This window comes from Rhinoraja longicauda, chromosome 6 (assembly GCF_053455715.1).
Source record: "Rhinoraja longicauda isolate Sanriku21f chromosome 6, sRhiLon1.1, whole genome shotgun sequence".
Taxonomy (NCBI): Eukaryota; Metazoa; Chordata; class Chondrichthyes; order Rajiformes; family Arhynchobatidae; genus Rhinoraja; species Rhinoraja longicauda.
In genome coordinates, this window is record NC_135958.1 from 58,418,222 (window position 1) to 58,440,506 (window position 22,285).

At 41.7% G+C, this 22,285-nt stretch overlaps 2 protein-coding genes across 4 annotated transcripts in view; one reads left to right on the plus strand and one right to left on the minus strand.

Moving 5' to 3' along the window:
• Positions 1-9,976, plus strand: part of LOC144594488 (netrin-1) — a 192,656-nt gene extending 182,680 nt beyond the window's left edge. For all 3 annotated transcript variants that reach the window (XM_078401043.1, XM_078401044.1, XM_078401041.1), the window contains exon 7: positions 7,740-9,976. In XM_078401043.1, the coding sequence (XP_078257169.1) occupies positions 7,740-8,068 (329 nt within the window). In that variant the 3' untranslated portion in view covers positions 8,069-9,976. The remainder of the gene's footprint in view (positions 1-7,739) is intronic.
• A 3,769-nt stretch (positions 9,977-13,745) lies between these two features.
• stx8 (syntaxin 8) overlaps positions 13,746-22,285 on the minus strand; it is a 155,391-nt gene continuing 146,851 nt past the window's right edge. The window contains exon 8 of the mRNA XM_078401827.1: positions 13,746-14,740. Coding sequence (XP_078257953.1) covers positions 14,673-14,740 — 68 coding nt within the window. The 3' untranslated portion in view covers positions 13,746-14,672. The remainder of the gene's footprint in view (positions 14,741-22,285) is intronic.

Below are 22,285 nucleotides of genomic sequence, written 5' to 3' on the forward strand. Positions count from 1 at the left end.
CATTTTTCCTATAACATGGTGCCTGACACTGAACACAATATTCTAAATGTGGCCTCACCAGTGTCTTGTATAACTGCAGCATGACCTCCTAACTTCTAAACTCAGGTGGTGGTCTGCTGATCATTTAATGTGGCTGTAATCAGAGAAATGTTATAAATGTATCTTCAAAATAACAACACAGCATGCTTAAAGCTATCAGAACTTCTAACTCGCTGTACATACAACTGCTGGCAATGTATGAATCTGTAATATAAAACATTCCTTTTGGCTAATAATTCAAATGTTAATTTCTGTTATATTTTTCCACTGGGAAATATAACAGACGTTATATAACGTAAAAATACAAGAACACTTTTTGCTGATAATTCATTTGTGTTCAGAGTCATAGAGTCATACAGCATGGAAATAGGTCCTTATGACCAACTCGTCCATGCTGACCAAGATATCCCATCTAAATTGGTACCATTTGCCCCCTTTTGGTCCATATCCTTCCAAAACTTTCCTATCCAAATGTCTTTTAAAAGTTGTTATAGTACCTGCTTCCACTGCCTCCTCTGGCAGCTCATTCCATATACGAACCATCCTCTGAGTGAAAAGATGATCACCGAGGGTTCCTGTTCAATCTTTCCCCTTTCCCCTTAAACCTATGATCTCCAGTTCACGATTCCCCGGTGGGTAAAAGACTGTGCATTCATTCTATCTATTCCCCTCATGATTTTACACCTCTACAAAATCACCCCTCATCCTCATGTGCTCCAAGGAATAAAGTCCTAGCATGTCCAACCTCTCTCTCAAGTCCCGGCAACACGGTCATAAATCTTCGCTGCACTCTTCCCTGCTTAATGGGATCAAATATGTTCACAGAAATTCTCTCCTATATCATGCTCTTGTTGGAAAGCATAACCCTCACCTTGGATCTCTATATATTCATTCAGTGATCATAACTGTATTTTTTGGTTTAAACAAAGCTTCTCCCTGTAGCTCAGGTCCTTGAGTCCTAGGTGATTGACTACAGAGCTTAGTTTAGTTTAGTTCAGTTCAGTTTAGTTTTGTTTATTAATGTCATGTGTTCTGAGGTACAGTGAAAAGTTTTTTTTGTTGCGAGCTATCCAGTCTGTGAAAAAGACTACAAGCCGTCCACAGTATGCAGACACAGGATAAAGGGATTAACGTTCAGTGCAAGAAAAAGTCTAATAATGTCTGATTGAACATAAGTTTGAAGGTCTCTAATGAGATACATGGGTCAGGAGCACTCTCTCGCTGGTGATAGGATGGGTCAGTTGTTTGATAACAGCTGGGAAGAAACTGTCCCTGAAACTGGAGGTGTGCGTTTTGAAAGAGAGTGATCTTAGATAGGTCTTCACACCACATGCTCAATAAAGTGATAGTCAGAGTCCCATGGTGTTCACCGTGCCAGTAATAATAACAGTGTTGTGAAGGGGATGAACTCTCAGCAGCTAAACATGCAAGCCATCGTTCAACTCATGAGTTGCTTTAGTTTAGTGTAGAGAAACAGCCTGGAAACAGGTACTTCGACCCACCGAGTTCATGCAACCATTGATCACCTTTTCACACTTATTCTATGTTATCCCACTTTCCCATCGCTACCCTACGCACCCAGGGCAATAATACAGCGGCCAATTAATCTACAAACCTGCACGTCTTTTTAGGATGTGGGAGGAAACCGGAGCACCCGGAGGAAACACATGCGGTTACAGGGAGAACGTGCAAACATGGCACAGACAGCACCCGATGTCAATAGACAATAGACAATAGACAATAGGTGCAGGAGTAGGCCATTCAGCCCTTCGAGCCAGCACCGCCATTCAATGCGATCATGGCTGATCACTCTCAATCAGTACCCCGTTCCTGCCTTCTCCCCATACCCCCTCACTCCGCTATCCTTAAGAGCTCTATCCAGCTCTCTCTTGAAAGCATCCAACGAACTGGCCTCCACTGCCTTCTGAGGCAGAGAATTCCACACCTTCACCACTCTCTGACTGAAAAAGTTCTTCCTCATCTCCGTTCTAAATGGCCTACCCCTTATTCTTAAACTGTGGCCCCTTGTTCTGGACTCCCCAAACATTGGGAACATGTTTCCTGCCTCTAATGTGTCCAATCCCCTAATTATCTTATATGTTTCAATAAGATCCCCCCTCATCCTTCTAAATTCCAGTGTATACAAGCCCAATCGCTCCAGCCTTTCAACATACGACAGTCCCACCATTCCGGGAATTAACCTAGTGAACCTACGCTGCACGCCCTCCATAGCAAGAATATCCTTCCTCAAATTTGGAGACCAAAACTGCACACAGTACTCCAGGTGCGGTCTCACCAGGGCCCGGTACAACTGTAGAAGGACCTCTTTGCTCCTATACTCAACTCCTCTTGATACGAAGGCCAACATTCCATTGGCTTTCTTCACTGCCTGCTGTACCTGCATGCTTCCTTTCATTGACTGATGCACTAGGACACCCAGATCTCGTTGAACTCCCCCTCCTCCTAACTTGACACCATTCAGATAATAATGATAACAAAGTATTGAACCCGGCCGGGTCTCTGGCGCTGTGAGGCAGCAGCTCCACCAGTTGCGCCACTGTGCTGTCCACATAATGTCATTATGTTTTAGATATCCCCCCCCCCCCCCCCCCCCGTGTCATACAGCAACCTGTGTCAAACAACCTCTTTTTAGAACATAATTATTAGGTGGAACTAGACCAAGTGGACCTTTTGGGCCCAATCCTCTCCTGCATTGGTGCAGCACCCTCTCCCTTCTCCCCCATCCTCTCTCCTCCCTCATCCCCTCCCTCCCTCCCCCTCCCTCCTCCCCTCCCCCTCCCTCCCCCTTCCCCTCCCCCTCTTCCCCTCCCCCTCTTCCCCTCTCCCCACTCCATCCCCCTCAACCCCCCTTATTCTCCCTCCTCCCCCTCCCTCCCCCTCTATCCTCCCCTCCCCTCCTCCCTCCCCCCTCCAACCCTCCTCCCCCCCCTCCTCCCCCCTCCTCTCCCCTCCCCCTCCCTCCCTTCCCCCTCCCTCCCTCCCCTCTCCCTAGGAGATAGATTTAAATTTTAAAATGTGAATCACTTTAAAAATAGAACACCGATTTCAATGAAACTTCTTGCATTAGCACCAAAGGGATGGTGAGTAAGGTGGGCCTAAAATTGTCGTGCTATCGTGTACCGTTTGGCTGTAGTTCAGGAACAAACAAACAAACAAGTGTTTTAGTATATAGATGTCTAATAAATTTCCTTTCCATTAAAAAAAGTAGCAGAATATTGTTGTTAACCATTCTCATAGTGACATTGGATACCAACAAAGATATGCCATTTCCAAACAGAATTGCAGAATGCTATTTTGCTCCTGTTGTTTCACACTTTATAGCTTCCACTTATGGCCAAACACATTGTCCCAGCTCTGTCTGTTACTCAGCAGTCCCTGCATTAGACAGATTTCCCTTTCTACTCAGTAGAGAAAGGTCAATTGTTTGAGGAGCTGCTTTCTTGCAGCTTTCCCCAACAATGCGTCAGGCGCTGAGGCACAATTGAATCAGTCAGAACCAGTTCAGTTTTCATGATGCCACACATCATAATTACTCTTCAAAATGGATGGCGTGTACACTGTTGTGTGCAGCCGGCAATCAGTGAGGCATTGATTAACAGAAGCACTTGGAATAACCTTGCTCTCAGCATTAGCTTTCTGGGAAATGCCTAGCCCTCTGGTAGTGATTAGGAATTACCGGGATGGACTTTTTAACCCAATGCCACCTTAAATTGCTTGTAGCAGGAATTACCAGAATTTAGTACATTTTCTATCAAATTTATTGTGAATGTCGAGAAAAAGATTGGAACATGGGATGGCACAGTGGCACAGCTCCAGAGACCCGGGTTCTATCCTGACTACGAGTGCTGTCTTTACGAAGTTTGGACATTCTCCCCGTGACCATGTGGGATTTCTCCGGGTGCTCCAGTTTCCTCCCACACTCCAAAAATGTGCAGGTTTGTTGGTTAATAGGTTTTGGTAAAAATTGTAAACTGTCTCTAGTGTGTAGGATAGTGCTAGTGTATGAGGATCGCTGGTCAGTGGTAATTCGATGGGCCAAAGGGCCTGTTTCTTTAAACTAAACTACAGATGCATCTATTTACCGGCACTTTGGTGCACTTGCTGGCAAATACTACAATCAAATCAGAGGTTGCCTCAGACAAAAGAGGGAAGATACATTAATTTTGTTTTGAACAAAGGGATAAATCAGTGTGCTTAGTTTTTAATGCCACCCTTTTTGATGATGTCAGGGCAGACATTTTGTTTTGCTCGAGGTTGTAATATTTAGCTTGTAAGAGTTGTGCCGTTTTATAAAGTAGCTATTGAAAACATTCAACTGGCAGATTGTGTGTGTAACGAAACAGGCCCCTTTGTCAGAAAAAATATAAAATGATAACGTAATTAATTATATTTGAATTCTTTTCTTACACTATTTCCCAAAACTGTTTTACAAGAACAAAAGTGGGAAATAACTGATGGTTTAGATGGAACTCTGAACTCGTTTGACATTCATTCTGTTATTTATATTAATTCAGTTTCTCCTTTGCTTTAGTTCTTGAAACTTTCTCACACAGATCTCAAATGAAGATGTTATCATAGACGGTTTAAACTAAAAGAAAGAACTCAGCAAAATAGCAGGAAAAAAACATTAAAGTACACAGAAATCAAACAGGAGGATTTTTTTATAAACTCCAGAAAGTCTCTAAATATTATGTTATTTTATTAAACGCTATTCAAAGTATTTAAGTATAAACAAGGTAGAAATCATCTTTGAAGATACAAAGTGCTGGAGTAACTCAGCGGGTCGTTTATTTTGGACAAACCACTATCTGCAGTTCCTTGTGGATAGAAATTATCATTAAATTGGTGCGAAACCAGTCATTGGAAAGAATGTGACTTAACATAAGCACAGAATCTCTCACACGCACATACACACACCCACACACACACACACACCCACACACAAGCACACACATATACACACATTCTCACACTTTCACAGACACACAAACACATATGCCCACACACACATACACTCAAACACACAGGCATCCACATACACACTCACACGCACGCACGCGCGCATACACACACACACGCACACCACCACACCTACACTCAAACACACACAAAAACACAGTCTTTATTTAAACAAGAAACTCAACAAAAAATACAGTATGTTAGCAATGAACACTGTGTGGTGGTTTATAAAATTCTTATTTAATATTAAGGTTCATTACCCTTATGTAATGTGCATAGAATATTTTAACCTGTATTGTTTAGAAGCAAAGAAATGCAGGAATGTAAGAATGTGTTATACAAAGGCAGAGAGAGCATGGGCACTGACAAACTGCCTTGAAATCTGCTTTCGAGTTCTGCTGTGTGCTGCCGAAGGAATTTAAGCACATTATAAACTACTGTTTGATAACTAACAGCCCACAGTAAATTTTCTTAGGTATAAACAATCACTTGTTCTAATCTTTCCAATTAGCTTCCAGTTTAACAGTTCTTAACCTCTGGTATGGAAACACCACAGATTTTGTGATCAGCTTTCTCACCCCATCAAAGCTGTTCCAGCATTTAACACTGCTGATTAAGAATGATTCATTACTCTGTAGGAATAAACCTCTTGAACATGGTCTTGGGAACAAAACTGGTTTCTAAGGTTCTGATTGTATCCTTGGTCAAACATTAATCAGTTTCTCTTGTCAAGCTTATTTCAAACCCTGGGTCTTGTTACATCTCTGTCCCAAACTCTATGGAAACTGTTGCTATGATAATAACTACAATATTCCAACCAACTAGGGGTGAAAGCACAGGGTTATGGCCACATTGGAAAGGTTTACTTATTGCAATGTTTACTGCATGTGTATGCTATAAATATTAATTCTTTAAAAGCAAAATTAAAATGTTGAAAATATTCAACAAGTCAGACAGCATCTAAAGCAAGGGAAATATAGTTTGGGTTTAAATTTAGCTTCATTATTGTCACGTGTACCGAGGTACAATGTAAAGGTTTGTTTTGCATGCTATCCAAACAGATTAGATATACCATGCATAGAAACAATCAAGTCAAACTCGTACAATAGATAGACCAAAGGGGAAGATACAGAATGCAGAACATACACTGATGAGCCAAAACATTATGACCACCTGCCTAATATGCTGTTGGTCCTCCGTGTGCCGCCAAAACAGTGCCGACCCACCGAGGCATGGACTCTACAAGACCCCTGAAGGTGTCCTGTGGTATCTGGCATCAAAACATTAGCAGCAGATCCTTCCAGTCCTGTAAGTTGCGAGGTGGAGCCGCCGTGGATCGGACTTGTCGATCCAGCACATCCCACAGATGCTCAATCGGATTGAGATCTGGAGAATTTGGAGGCCAGGGCCACACAGTGAACACTTCGTCATGTTCCTCAAACCATTCCCGAACAATGTGTGCAGTGCGGCAGGGCGCATTATCCTGCTGAAAGAGGCCACTGCCATCAGGGAATACCATTGCCTTGAAGGGGTGCAACGATGTTTAGGTAGGTAACACATGTCAAATTGACGTTCACATGAATGGCCAGGCCCAGGGTTTCCCAGCAGAACATTGCCCAGAGTATCACACTCCCTCCACCTGCTTGTCGTCCTCCCACAATGCATCCTGGTGCCATCACTTCCTCAGGTAAATGGCGCACACGTACACGGCCATCCACGTGATCTAAAAGAAAACGGGACTCATCGGACCAGGCGACCTTACACTGCTTCAAGGTCCAGTTCCGACGCTCGTGTGCCCAATGTAGGCGCTTTCGACAGTGGACAGGGGTCATCATGGGCACTCTGACCGGTCTGCAGCTACACAGCCCCATACGCAGCAGAGCGCGATGCACTGTGTATTGTCACACATTCCTCCCATGACCACCATTAAAATTTTCTTTGACTTGTGCCACAGTAGACCTTCTGTCAGTTCGGACAAGATGGGATAGCCTTCGTTGCCCTCGTGCAATGATGAGCCTTGGTCGCCCAACACCCTGTTGCCGGTTTGTGGTTTGTCCCTCCTCGGACCACTGTTGGTAGGTACTCACCACTGCTGACTGGGAGCACCCCACAAGCCTTGCCATTTCAGAGATGCTCTGATCCAGTCGTCTGGCCATAACAATTTGGCCCTTGTCAAAGTCGCTCAGGTCTTTCCTCCTGCCCATTTCTCCTGCATCCAACACATCAACTTCAAGTACTGACTGTTCACTTGCTGCCTAATATATCCCACCCCTTGACAGGTGCCATTGTAACAAGATAATCAGTTATTCATTTCACCTGTCAGTGGTCATAATGTTTTGGCTCATCGGTGTAGATCTCAGCATTGCAGAGCATCAGTTCCATAGACAGAGTCCATTGTCCACAATGGATAGGACAGGGTTTAGAGGGATATGGGCTGAACGTGGGCAAATGGGACTAGTGTAGATGGAGTATCTTGGTCGGCATGTGTACGTTGGGCCGAAGAGCCTGTTTCCATGCTGTATAACCCTATGACTCTGACTCTAAGGGGAAGAGATGAACCAGGCAGTGCTCTAGCTTATAGAAGGACCATTCAGAAACCTGATAACCAAGGGGAAGAAGCTGTTCCTGAGTCTAATGGTGTGCGTTTTTAAAGGTTTGGGTTGAAAATGTTTCAGCTGAATGTTTTAAATATTCCTCTGTCCGTTTCTTCACTGTTACAGCTGTTCAAGCCCACATCCTGAAAGCAGAGAAGGCTGGTGAATGGTGGAAGTTTACAGTGAATATCATCTCCGTATACAAACAAGGGGTGAAGCGGATACGGCGTGGAGACCAATTTCTCTGGGTCCGTTCGAAGGATGTCGCCTGCAAATGCCCCAAAATTAAAACGGGGAAGAAGTACCTACTCCTGGGAAATGATGAAGATTCTCCTGACCAGAACGGAGTTGTTGCAAACAAGACCAGTTTGGTGATACAGTGGAGGGACACGTGGGCACGGAGACTGCGGAAGTTCCAACAGCGGGAGAAGAAAGGGAAGTGCAAGAAGGCGTAAAGAGAGACTTTCAAACAGGAATGACGTTAGGATAAAATTAGGAACTTGTGAAGGAACTTATCTAGCAGTTGGGATTTTGGAATTGCCAATTTTGCACCTAATGCTGATTTTTTTCAAATTCACAAAAATAAACAAGAATACAAAAAAAAAATCGATGGACTACTCTTTGCATAACAGCTGCAAATGTTCCAAATTGAAGGACATTTGTTTCATAACCAAAATCCTTCCACAGTTGGGCTTCTCTGCAGAATGCAGTATGGTTTTTGTTAAAGGGGGCACACCAATACAAACTGGGACTCATGCCAAGAATGGTTTGATCCCAACATAAGCTGTTAACTTCTAGCTGTGCAGTTAACCTAAAATGTTGCTGTTTCTATTTTCTTTCTTCACCCTGTTTACATTTGACACAACACTCAGCGTTGCACAGTGAGCTGGTCTGCCAAGAACTCTTTTGGCAATCATTGTGGACATTATATTCCTTATTAAATATTTTCAGAAACTGAGATAAAATAACTTTTTAAATACCATTACTATACCTTGTGTTTTTTCACTTCATCCCAACTTTTACCTCACGCTTGTTAAATTTGTTGGTTTTTCCTCAATTCTAGGCCAGCAATTCTTCTGTTCCCAAGATTAAACCACCCTGTCCCTCTGATAAATTCTCCAAATTTGTTATGCATCATCTATTTTATGGATGAATTTTCATAAACTGAATCCAGTCAAAAAAGGATTGGCAGTAAAACATCCTGAAATCAAACTAATGCTAAAAATCTATAAATCTAAATCGAAACCCTTTCAGTAAAAGATTACTGAAATAAAGCTGTATTTTCTTTTGAAATTAATTCTTTAAAGGTTCACAGAATTGCTGCACAAAAACAAAATAGTAAATTCATCGACACTTGTATCTCTCATCAAAATCTTAAAGTATATCTTAACAAATTCATTATAGCTTTTCTATTTGTATAGTTAGTACTTCATTAAAAGCCTCGGGTAAATTTGAACATACTCTTGACTGGAAATATAACATATTTTAATAAAAAGAACATGGAGGATGGACCTAATTCATCTTCCAACACCTGACAAGCCTGGTGGTTCAAATTCATCACCTGAACAGTAAACTTCACACCTAGATCTCTTTGTAACCGTGTGCATGGTTACTGGCGATAATTTACTGCCTGTTCCACTGACCCAATCTCACTTCCAATGGAGTAAGGCGACATTTCAACCTTACGATCACTATCTCTATCAAGGAACTGACCCAGGTCACACAGATGACCCTTGCCTTTGCTGTGACCCTGATTGCAAGTATGTGCAGCTCGTTCGTTAATCAATCATAACAGCAGACTAAAAAATAAAAAATAAAGTGTAGAAAAAAACAACTAACCTTAAACCCGTACATATTACCACTTTAAGACTGTATAAAGTTGATTTTTTTTTTAGCCTAAAGATAAGAGGTACTAAAGAAATGAATGGGTTTTGTAACAGGGTAAACATCTTCAAGGTACCTCAGTTACAGTTAGTGTATGATGACTATAAAACTGACATAATTGGACGTGTGTTTATATTGATGTAATGTAGTTCGGGAAAAAGACTTTTCTATCAGCTCACCCATACTCCAGCTAACTTAGTCCCCTCTGCCACACAGACCTGTCGGGCTATACCTTTACCTGTTAATAAGTTGAACTGTAAATGTTGTTTAGTTATGGTCATTGCATAGTTTGCAATGCTTTCCTACAATGCATACTAATATATTATCATTATTATATATGAATATATTTAATTACACATAAAAATGGTGGATTTTTTTGGTTGTTAGATGGCTGTAATTCAACCTGATGTGAACATGTACTATAACTGCTGAGCGCCCACTTGATAGAATTAAATCCAGAATTCAGTTGAATAAAGTCTTGTAAACAATACCGCAGAGTGGTACCTGTGACTTATTCTTCTTGTGAATTTTTCATATACAAAAGACATGAATGGTATTGAAAAAGGAGATGTGCTGGACAGGTTTCTACACACAGAGGCTGGTGGATGCCTGGAACGTGTTGGCATAGGTGGTGGTTGAGGCATATGCAATAATAGTGTTTAAGAGACTTTTGGATAGGCGCATGGATATGCAGGGAATGGAGGGATGTGGATTATGTGCAGGCAGATTAAAATTGGCATTGACATCTTATTCGGCATGGACATTGTGGGCCGAAGGGTGTGTTCCTGTGCTGTTCCACGTTCTATATGTTCTATTTTTTCAAAATGGTAAGGTGTTTGATGTTTATTAGCATGGAGGAAGTTAGGTTCATTCCAGTCCTGCTGCTCAGAGACAACTTACTCTGTGAAAAATCCAGCAGCTATTTTACTAAAGTCGCATTGAATTGCTTCTTTAAAGGAGAGCTCAAATGTTTTAAGGGTACTGTGAAGGTGAAGAAATCCATTAAGCATTAAATTTCCCTAAAATAATCAATAAAAATTAACTTCTGTGCAGAGAAGAGTTGGTCTTGGCATCATGTTCGGCACAGACATTGTGGGCCGAAGGGCCTGTTCTTGTGCTGTACTATGTTCTAAGTGAAAGAAATGGAAAGAATCAGATCAGGCTGTACAATCCAGGTCTTTAGAAAGAATGAAATTCTCTCTCTTCACAGTGTTAATTAGCCCGGTGTGGGCTTCACAAGAGGTGATGTGTGAAAAGGTTCAAATGACATCAAATGGCATCAGCTTGGATGCTGTCCTGACCAGCTACAGCACAAGAATAATCATAATAGAGATTGTGTTAGCCAGATCCTTTGCCTTACATGAAATTTATATGAAGCACTGCATAGCAGAAATCTTTGAGGATCACATTGTAATATAAATGTTAATTAGATCATAAGATGTTAGACATCAGAAAAAAAAGAACAAAACATGGAGGACTTTCGCTGGAAATTGCAGAGTTGTGGATGTAGCTCAATCCATCACACAGACTATACTTACCATTGACTCCATCTGCACTTAATACTGGCTCGGAAAAGCAGCCAACATTGTCAAAGACTTGTCCCACTACCCTTCTCCCTGCTCCCGTCCAGCAGATGGTACAGAAGCTTGAAAGCACGCACCACCAGACACAGGAACACTTCTTCCCCTCTGTTATCAGGCTTCTGAACATTCCTTCCATAAGATAGGGTACTGTCGGATTCACCTCTACCACATTGCAGACATTGGGCTTTGTCTCTGGAAATGATGTGCTACAATGCTGAAACCCTTCTTCAACACTCTGTATCTTCCCCTTTGCTCTACCTATTATACGAGTATAACAATCAAGTGAACCTCAAGTACAATAGACAGAGCAAAGAGGAATATATGTATATCTGATGTAATTGGATGGCACACGTTCAGGTTTTTTTCACTGCACCTCGCTACGAGGCAATAATAAACCTAAACTCAAACCTAAAGTGACTGGGAATATGCTAAAATCAGATTGAAAATCTGAATAATGCAAATAATGCATTATATGCATTATGCTATAATATGGCATTATAGCATAAAATGCTATGATAAAATCATAGCATTATGGGAATATGCTATAAATCCATAAAATTATTGGATTTAGAGACCACAGCAACAGGGATTTGTTTCAATTTGTGGTCTGAGTTGAATAGTTTTCTGCAGGGGAAATGGTGCAGAATAATGTTTCCAGAACGGCCCATAAAACAGGCAGATAACTGAAGATCACTGTGAGAGGGGCGAGCATGATCAATGACCTAAAATGGAAGGGAACTAAATTTTGAAGAAAGTTAAGAAAAACTAACATATGCCTGAAGGAGTCTGAACCACCAAAAATGTCAGTTCAATTCTGAATTAGCATTTAGGCCTTCAACGCACCTAACAGCGACCATGACTTTACCAAAACATGGCCGCAGAGTGGTTATCCTCAATTTAAAAAACTTTCTCCACACATCTCCTTCAAACTTCGTCTCTCTCAGTTTAAAGCTATGCCCTCTTGTCTTTGACATTACCACCTTGGGATTAAGGTTCTACTCTATCTATGCCTCTCATAATTTTACTGTATGTTAGCTCTCTCTTCAGCTTCCAATGTACCAGAAAGAACACTGGGTTCTTGAGGAAGGGACCGACCGGAAAAGTCACCTATCGATGTTCTCCACGGATGCTGCCAGACCAGCTGAGATCCTCCAGTATTTTTTGCCTTTCCTTGGCAAACCAGCATCTGCAGTTCCTTGTTACTACAACCTAATGAAGTAGTTTGTTCCAATAGACTCAAATATTGGTTTAGGAGTTCAGCCGGGAAAGAAAGGAACAATAAATGTTCAGGAATTGGATGGTGGTGGTATCATTTCGCCTTATAAAACAAAATAAATCATAGTTTAAATATTTTTAATTTTTAAGTATTTTAAACACCAAGGGTAGAGATTTCACCTCATTTTCAGGAAGTCTCATTGTAAATAATGGATGGGAAAATGGCTTTTAATGGCCTGCACGATATTTTCAATTGAACCTCCCAAAAGGATCAGAAATAATTTAAGAGATGCTTGGTTCCGATCTCATACCGGCAGACAATAGCCGTACATATTTAAAAAGCACTCACGTAACCATTAAACTATTCACCTTTGAAGTTTCCCATTATGTTTGAATATGAAGAATGGTCAAACTATGACCCCAGTGAGGATGGTTAGGTAGCCCACCAGAAGAAAGGAAAATATAATTATTCTGTTTCCGTGAACGAATAGTGCAGACTTTGAGTAATTCCTTGCTTGAAAGTGCATCAGTGAAATGATGGAGAAAGACACTGAGCACATTAAAATCAATCATGTCGATGTGGGGTAATTGTACTGAATTAATGAAGTTGCTGGTGCTCTCAAAATGATGGACTAGCCATAAGTGTTACCTTATTGCATTTTAGTTTCCACTCACCTTCACACACCCCCCCCCCCACCACCTCAATCTCCCAAGACCTTAAGATTTTTGAGATACAGTGCTGGGAACAAGCCTTTCGGCCCAGAGCTCATGCCAAACAGCAATCACCTCATACACTAGCACTATCATATACACTAGGGACAATTTATAATTTACAGAAGCCAATTGACCTACAAACCTGTTCGTCTTTGGAATGTGGGAGGAAACCGGAGCACCCGGAGAAAACCGATGAGGTCACGGGGAGACACAGTACACACTCCGTACAGACAGCACCTGTATTCAAGATCGAATCTGGGTCTCTGACGCTACAAGGTAGCAACTCTACAGCTGCGCCACCGTGCAACCCCTATGGTGGACATGCTGGCAACAGACTCAACTTAGCCCACAGAGAAGACTTGCTCTTCTGTTATTTTTCCCTTGAAGTCAGTTAAATAGGTAAACAGATGGGCCACATTTTTCCAATCACCTTAAATTCCCACGGCAGGACTGAAGCATCATTTGCGTTATCGTTTGAGCATATTGAGAGCTGCTTGGGTTAATTTGATGCAAAGGTGTATTTGTGACTTTTTAAATCATAAAAGCGATCTGTGCAGGGAGTAAATGATCTCAAAAAACAGCATCTTCAGCAAAGCAGTAATAAACTCTCTTCTATAACACAAAGAAAAAAAAATGAGAAAGGAATTCTCAGGATTAAATACTGTTTTGCAAATTTTGTTGAAATGCAAAGAAAGCTCGCAACTGCACACAAGACACAAGGCTAAAAGAGTTGGAAAATATTTATTCACACCATATTTTGAATAGTTTTACTCAATGCTTATAAAAATTGCTTACATAATGTGTGAAATGCATAGCTGCATGAAATTAAAAGGAGATGGTTTCTGATTGCTGTTCTGTTAGATTGGAATTTCCACACTGAGAGCAATTTGTTCCAAGTTTCAATTTCACAAAGGCATGTGAACAGCGACTCTGTTTACAGGCAGTGAGATAGCAAACACACCCTGCGCCCTTCCAGGAGCCCCTCCACTGACCCCGCAAGGGCCGAGGAGAGCATTTCTCCTGGGAAACCAGAGCAGTCATGTGAGTGAGCAAAAGCTGCCTCATTTAACCAGATTTCTGGAGCGTTTCAAATGATCATGCCGTCTCATTCAGATAACCAAATTAACATTAGCAATGTCACAAAATAAAAGAGTGGGAGAACAGTAATTCCCATTTGAGAACGTATCTTAAATATATTGTAATTTGTTTAGACATTTAATGTACTATCAGTGGTTTAGCTTTGGCAAAGGGCAACAAACTGCAAAGATTTAAAATCTGGGTATTTTTATGAAGAGAGAAATAAATACGTAGATTGAGATTATGCAGACAGTAAGTTAAAAGGAAGGCATTATATACAGCCCTTAGATATATCACTTAAGAGTTACAACGATCTATTCTGACTTTAAGACAGGATCTTAAATCTGAATTGGGGGAATACATATTAAAAAGTAATGAGACAATTGAGACTTGTTTTTAGGCCTTGATTAATTCAGTTTAAATAATGGTAAGAGAGGTATGTCAAACACATTGAAACATTTTCTATTGCTTGATTGGGGATATTTAATTCAATCTTGCTCCGGTGATCTTGGAAGGAACATGTTGTCCAGTTTTAACATCCAGTCCACATTCACTGATGAGCGTTGTTTGTGCCATTGTTGCTCAATTATCCTGTTGGCCAGACAGCAACCACGACAATGGCGACCAGCAGTAAAACAATTACCACCAGCATCCCTACCATAAAAGAAAACATTCCTCATTTAGAATAATTGCACACATTCAACACAAGATATAGTTTCCAACATTAAACAAAAACAGAATACAACTTCAAACTCAAGCAAACTGCTCCAATCTGTAGAAACAAGAAACTGCAGATGCTGGTTTCCAGAGCATGTTCTCCAGAGATGCTGCCTGACATGCTGAGTTACTCTAGCACTCTGTATCCTTTTATTGCAATGCGTTATGACCATTACTTAACGGCTGTGAACAAAGAGGTTAGTCCTAGTACTATTACCATATGTCAACTGAATTCTAACTTTACATAAAAGCATGTAACAAGCTTTTGACAAAGGTTGCAGTGGGTTCTCAAAGTAAGGCCATTTGTAACCCCTCTCTTCCCTGTGTCCCATCCGGATTCACATGCAATGTGCAGGAAGGAACTGCAGATGCTGGCTTACACCGAAGATAGACACAAAATGCTGGAGTAATTCAAAGGGACAGGCAGCAACTTTGGAGAGAAGGAATGGGTGATGTATCGGGTCTGAAGAAGGGTCTCAACCCGAAACGTCACCCATTCCTTCTCTCCAGTGATGCTGCCTGTCCCGCTGAGTTACTCCGGCATTTTGTGCCTATCTTCTGGATTCACACCCATTTCTCCTCTTCCACCTCCCCCTATCCCCTTCCACCTATATTCCTTCCTCTGGCTTCACAATTTGCACTTCTATCCTTCTCTCACACTTATAGTCTGTTCATCTCTGGCTTTTGTCCAACCATCTGCCTATCAAATAATCCTCCTCACCTGTGTTGGTCTCACCTGCCAGGCTTTGTCCTGCCACCACCGCTCTTCCAGCTTTGTCCCCCCCCCCCACCCCCCAACCACCACCACATCATCTTGAAGAAGGGACCTGATCCGAAACATCATCTTTCCTTGTTCTCCACAGAAGGTGCCTGACCCGCTGAGTTACTCCAGCACGTTGTGTCTTTTTTTGTGAATCAGTATCTTCAGTTCCTTGTATCTCCTGAAGACGTTGGTTCATTAGTGTCACAGGTACTGAGGTACAGTGATAAGCTTTTACTGGGTGTACAGTGTGACATCCAATTAAATCAGTTGTACATAAGTACAATCAACCATTGTGCAAGTACAACAGGTATTGCAAAGAGAAAAATACCAGAGTGCAAAATTAGTTTTGTGGTTGTAGCATTACAGTTCCAGAGAAATAGTCCAGCCACTGCAGTGAAAGTGGGTTGAAAGATGGGGACTACGTTCTAGCTTATGGAAGGACCGTTCAGAAGCCTGATGACAGAGGTGAAGAAACTGTTCCTGAGTTCACAAGTTATAGGAGCAGAATTAGGCCATTCGGTCCATTGAGTCTACTCTGCCATTCAATCATGACTGATCTATCTTTCTCTCTCAACCCCATTCTCTGCCTTTTTACCATAACCTCTGACACCCTTTTTCATCAAGAATCTATCAAACTCCGCCTTAAAAATATCCATCGACTTGGCTTCCACAGCCTACTGTGGCAATGAATTCCACAGATTCACCACCTTCTGACTAAAGAAATTCCTCCTCATCTCCTTTCTAAAGGTACATCCTTTTATTCTAAGGCTATAGCCTCTGGTCCTAGACTCTCCCACTAGTGGAAACATCCTCTCCACATCTATTCAATCCAGGCCTTACACGCTTTCAAGCTTCTGTACCTTCTACCCAACGGGAGTGGGAGAAGAGGGAATGTATGGGGTAGGTCAAGCCTCTGGTTATGTTGGCTGCTTTCCCGAGGCAGCGCAAACTGTAGATGGAGTTGATGGGGGGGGGAGTCTGGTCTGTGTTGGACTGGGCTACATCCACAACATTGCGATTCCTTGCGGTCTTCAGCAGAGCTGTTGCCAAATAAAGCTGTGTTACATCCCAATGCAATGCTTTCAAAGGTATATCTACAGAAGCTGGTAAGAGTTGTTGGAGACCCTTCGAACCTCCTTAGTCTTCCATCTTCAGGCCATTTCATTAATGACAGCAATTATTATTGTTAAAATTAATTTTCTCAGCATGTTCAGATCACAGTAACCTTCAGTTTATGACTTTTATTCTTTTAGGAGACTCCCCATTGACAGTGTATCATAAACATAATACATTTGGGCAAGGGATAAAAGCAATCAAACTGGACATTTTCAAGTTGCATAAAATGAACATTGGAAAATTAAGAACAATAATGTCATTGCAATGTTTGTTTATTATAAACCAGGGAGAATTAATCATATCTTTGCCTTTTTCAGTTAAATATCTGTCACTAAATGATTTCATGCACAAAGCTTCTCATTTACAGTCGTTCTGAAATATGACATTTGTAAAAATAATTTGCTGATGAAATCTATTTTATATGTGCAATAATATCATAACTTGAGTGCCTATACTTATAAATGTCTGTGAAGTCATTTCAGACATTTATAAATATTGGCACTCAAGTTATGATATTATAGCACAAATAAAATAGATTACCATCAGCAAATTATTTTTTCAAAAGTCTGAAACAGTAATCTTTAAAACTGCGCTGAAAGAATAAATTGCTAAAATTCATACCAAATTTATATACATAAATAGATCTCAGTCTTATGTGTGTGACTGTGTTTGAAAATTCTGCTGTGGATAAAAGCATGTATCTCAAAGCCATCTGCCCGCCAGTAGTCTGTGGGTCTTCATCATGATACTTCTGTTGAAGAGCATGTCTCTTTTATCATATCATATCATATACATACAGCCGGAAACAGGCCTTTTCGGCCCTCCAAGTCCGTGCCGCCCAGTGATCCCCGTACATTAACACTATCCTACACCCACTAGGGACAATTTTTACATTTACCCAGCCAATTAACCTACATACCTGTACGTCTTTGGAGTGTGGGAGGAAACCGAAGATCTCGGAGAAAACCCACGCAGGTCACGGGGAGAACGTACAAACTCCTTACAGTGCAGCACCCGTAGTCAGGATCGAACCTGAGTCTCCGGCGCTGCATTCGCTGTAAAGCAGCAACTCTACCGCTGCGCTACCGTGCCGCCCTGTGAGGGAGTTGACAATATGTGAGGGAGTTGACAATAAATGCATAAATACAGATATAATAGAAGAAAGTTTCCCAGAGTGACGAGACTAACTGCTCCTTCATGCCTTGAGTTTGCTAATTTTGTAATCCACTGTGAACCACAGATGATTAAGCATGCCTCAGAGAAAATATAAGGCACTCACAAAATTGGCATTTAAAGCAGATTTATAAAATATCAGAAAGAAAAAATAATTTTGCTGGGTTTGATCCTGAACACTCAAAATAGCCTTACAGTCTTCCCACACTCCTCTCAAGTCTATCAAACTGTAAAATGGGCAATAAAAGTAAGCAATTTAGAAATCGGTGCTAATTTTACCTTTATTCCTTCCAAAAAAAAAAGCTGTTTTTCCCCCCCCGCCCTTATACCTCTCAACATTCGTTAGGACTTCTCAGAATACTGAACATTTCCAGAAGGGGCGTGAAAAATGGGAACAAGAATGAGGGACTTATTTCCCAAGATGTCTGGAAAATGTTTCACATTTGTCTAATTTCTGTTTTGGAAATGTGAACCGATGGAGATAGCTCACACACTTACATTTGCGCAATGTTACAGAGAAAGGTGCAGGCAGCTTTAAGTGTTTAAAGGACAGGCATTCAAACGTGCAGGCAAAAAGTTGTACAGACTTGTCATTCCTCTGCAAAAGACAAAAAGGGATGAAAATAAAGGCACACCTGGTCTTTCTAAATAAACTTTCATAATGAAACGATGAAGACAAAGCTAAACACATTGGGTCGGGTGCACAAAAACACAGAGTTGAATGTGTGAGAATGTCACCAGAAAAGAGAAAGGTGACTCGAGAACTGTCTTTTACACCCTGGTTTGGTTATTTTGTGACCTGGAGTCAGAGTGATGATACGTAAAGCTGCCAAAAAGAACAAAATCTGCAGTAAACAAAATAGCACAGGCATTGAAAGTACAAGCTGTGTGGGTTATCAATGGGGTAAGGGTTCAGTGAAGGAGAACAATTCTACCCAATACACAAAGAGCTACTGTCGATGGGTCAAACCAGTGACAGGAAAACAGATGAGGCACTCCAACAGTGAAAATGTAAGGCAAAATTCGAGACACAATTTTTGACTTATGTATTGGTTGAGGCATTGGGTATGAGAGTTAGGAAGTCATGATGCAGTTTATAGGACTTTGGTTGGGCCGCATTTGGAGTATTGCCACAGTTCTGGTTGCCCCATTGCAGGAAGGATGTGGAGGCTTTGGTGCAGAGGAAAATCATGCCTGGATTAGAGGGTGTTAGCTGCAAGGAGAGATTGGACAGACATGGATTGTTATCTCTGGAACGCTGGAGGTTGCGGGCGGAACTGTACAAGACTATGAGAGTATAGATAGGGCAGACAGTCAGAACCTTTTACCTAGGATGGAATTATCAAATACTAGAGGGCACAACTTTAAGGTGAGAGGGGCAACGTTTTTACATAGGGAGTGGTGGGTGCCTGGGATGAGCTGCCAGGGGTGGTGGTGGAGGCAGATACGATAGTGGCATTTAAGAGACATTTGGATAGGCACATGGATATGCAGGGAATGCAGGGGTATGGATTATGTGCAGACAGATAAGAGATGGGTTTGCCATCATGCTTAACACAGACACTGTGGGCCGAAGGGCCTGTTCTTGTGCTGTAGTGATTTATATTTTACGAATCTGGAGTCAGTGTTTTTGAAAGAAGCTTCGTCGGGTATTGGATTCTTCAAACTACTCTCCTTTCCAATCTCATTGTTATCATCCAATACAGGTTGTGGTGCAGCTGCTAGAGCTGCTGTCTTACAGCGCCAGAGACCCGGGTTCAATCCTGACTACGGGTGCTGCCTATGTGAAGTTTGCACGTTCTCCTTGTGACTCTGTGGGTTCCCACCTGGTGCACCAATTTCCTCCCATATTACAAAGAAGCACGGGTTTGTAAGCTCTGTAAAAATTGCACCTTATGTGTAGGAAGTTGATGAGAAAGTGGATAACATAGAACTAGTGTGAATGATCGATGGTCGGCTTGCACTCCGTGGATCAAGGGACCTGTCTCCATGAAAATAAACTAAATCATTAGTGCACTCCTACAATGGCAAATGTGTCAATGGCAAATTAGATAGTGCCCAACATTATATGCAATAGTTCAAATGTGACCCCTGTACTCTCTAACTTTTGGTCCTGGGAAAAAAAGACTGCTTTCGCCCTGTCTATTCCCCTCATGATTTTATTACACACTTCTATAAAATCACCCCTCAGCCTCCTGCACTCCAAATAGCTTCTTTCTCAATGTTGTCCATTTCACTGATTCCATGTGATCTTTCTTACTGGACTTCTTTTAGACTTCAGAGATACAGTGTGGAAACACGCCCTTCGGCCCATCGAGTCCATGCCGACCAGGATCACCCCAGCAGGGTACTGATTGAGAATGATCAGCCATGATCACATTGAATGGCAGTGCTGGCTCGAAGGGCCGAATGGCCTCCTCCTGCACCTATTGTCTATTGTCTATTGTCAGCACTGTCATGCACATTAGGGACAATTTACAATTTTACCAAAGCCAATTAACCTACAAACCTGTACGTCTTTGGAGCGTGGGAGGAAACCGGAGCACCCGGAGGAAACCCACGTGGTCACAGGGAGAACGTACAAAGTCCGTAGAGACAGTGCCCACAGTCAGGATCAGTCTCTGGCACTCTACCGCAGCACCACTGGGCCAACATGTGGAGCCCCAGCTATAATTACGTTTACAGAAGATTCCAGAGTAACAGTCAATGAGGAGTCCTTGAATAAAGAAGGCACAACTTGTATCTCGTACAATGCCCACACGGTCTGTACAAACTGTGTACAGACCACACCCGTAGTTAGGATCGTACCCAGGTCTCTGGGGTTGTGAGGCAGCAACTCTACCGCCACTGTGTAATATTTTTAACTTACAAATTTCTGTCTAAAACTCCCACAGTAAAGAATGTTCATTCTTATGAGTTGACAAAGATATACGGGTATTTTACCAAGTGTTTCTGGCAACCTCATAAATTCCACAGGTTTGTAGACAAAGATTGAACACCACCTATCCAAATAAAGATAATTGCATTTTTCAGTGCTTTAAAGGGTTGTATGTAGCAATGCTATTTGGCACAGTGCAAAAGCACCCCATACGTTATTTGCTTTTCAAAATACAGCAATGATATCAGCAGTCATTTTACCATTTCACTAAAATAAAATCTCTTGACCATCGAAACAATACATCTGCCCACTCGCGCAACAAAAGCACTCACACACCCACTCAGCAGGCCCTGTTAAATCATTGCAAACAGTTGTTATATAAAATAAAAAATCATGCCACCACCATCGAGTTCTAACAACCTTCACTAATACAGTTGAGAGTGTGTTTATTCCTTCCAACACCCACCCACTTTTCATTTAATTCTCTGCAAAACAACAGGCAGCAATTTGTCCAAAAAAAAAATCAAAAACTGAAGTGGGCTTCATTTTACAAAACATTTCAAAATAGAAGCCACATTGCCAACAGAAAACAGATCATGCAGTTTTGGTAAAATTGATTCCCTTTGTTTATTCTCTGACAGTTAGGGATTAAAAAGTAAAATCTCCTCACCCGCACTGAACAAACTGAAGGATGATTTTTATTTCACAAAATGCTGGAGTAACTCAGCAAGTCAGGCAGCATCACAGGAAAGAAGGAATGGTTGACGTTTCGGGTCGAGACCCTTCTTCAGACTGAAGGATGATGCTGAATTAGAGAGAATTTCACAAACTGCACATATTCTGCAGCTACTTTTTTTATCAGTTATGAAGCAGCTGTGAGAGACCCAGGTTCGATCCTGACTACAGGTGCTGTCTGTATGGAGTTTGTACATTCTCCGTGTGACCACGTGGGTTTCCTCCTACACTCCGAAGACGTACAGGTTTGTAGGTTAATTGGCTTCTGTAAATTGTCCCTGGAGTGTAGAATAGAACTAGTGTACGAGTGATTGCTAGTCGGTGCAGAGTTGGTGGGCAGAATGGCCTGTTTCCACGCTGTATCTCTAAACTAAACTGAACTGACATGGAGAAAGAAAGAACTACAGATGCTGGAATGTTGAGGAAAACACAAAGTGCTGGAGGACCTCAGCGGGTCATGCAGCATCTGTAGAGGCAGATGATGTTTTTGGTAGGGACCCTTATTCAGAACTAACATGGACGGATCAAAGGGATATATGGGAATGGTGTAGGAAAGTGGCTCTACAGTGGAAGATCAGCCTTATTCTGAGGGAATGTTGGAGTCCTCTCTTTGAATGTGTCGAGTTCAGCGATCTGCTCGAGTTTCCTCCCACACTGTAAGGATAGGCAGGCGTGTTGATTGGTTTATGTTAATTCCTCATCATTGTATTAACATAATAGCAAAAATAATCAGACAGTCCTTAGAAGGTTAGGACGAGGGACATCAAAGAGGTGAACTACGATCTACCTCTTTCATGTCCCTCGGACAATCTTTGAC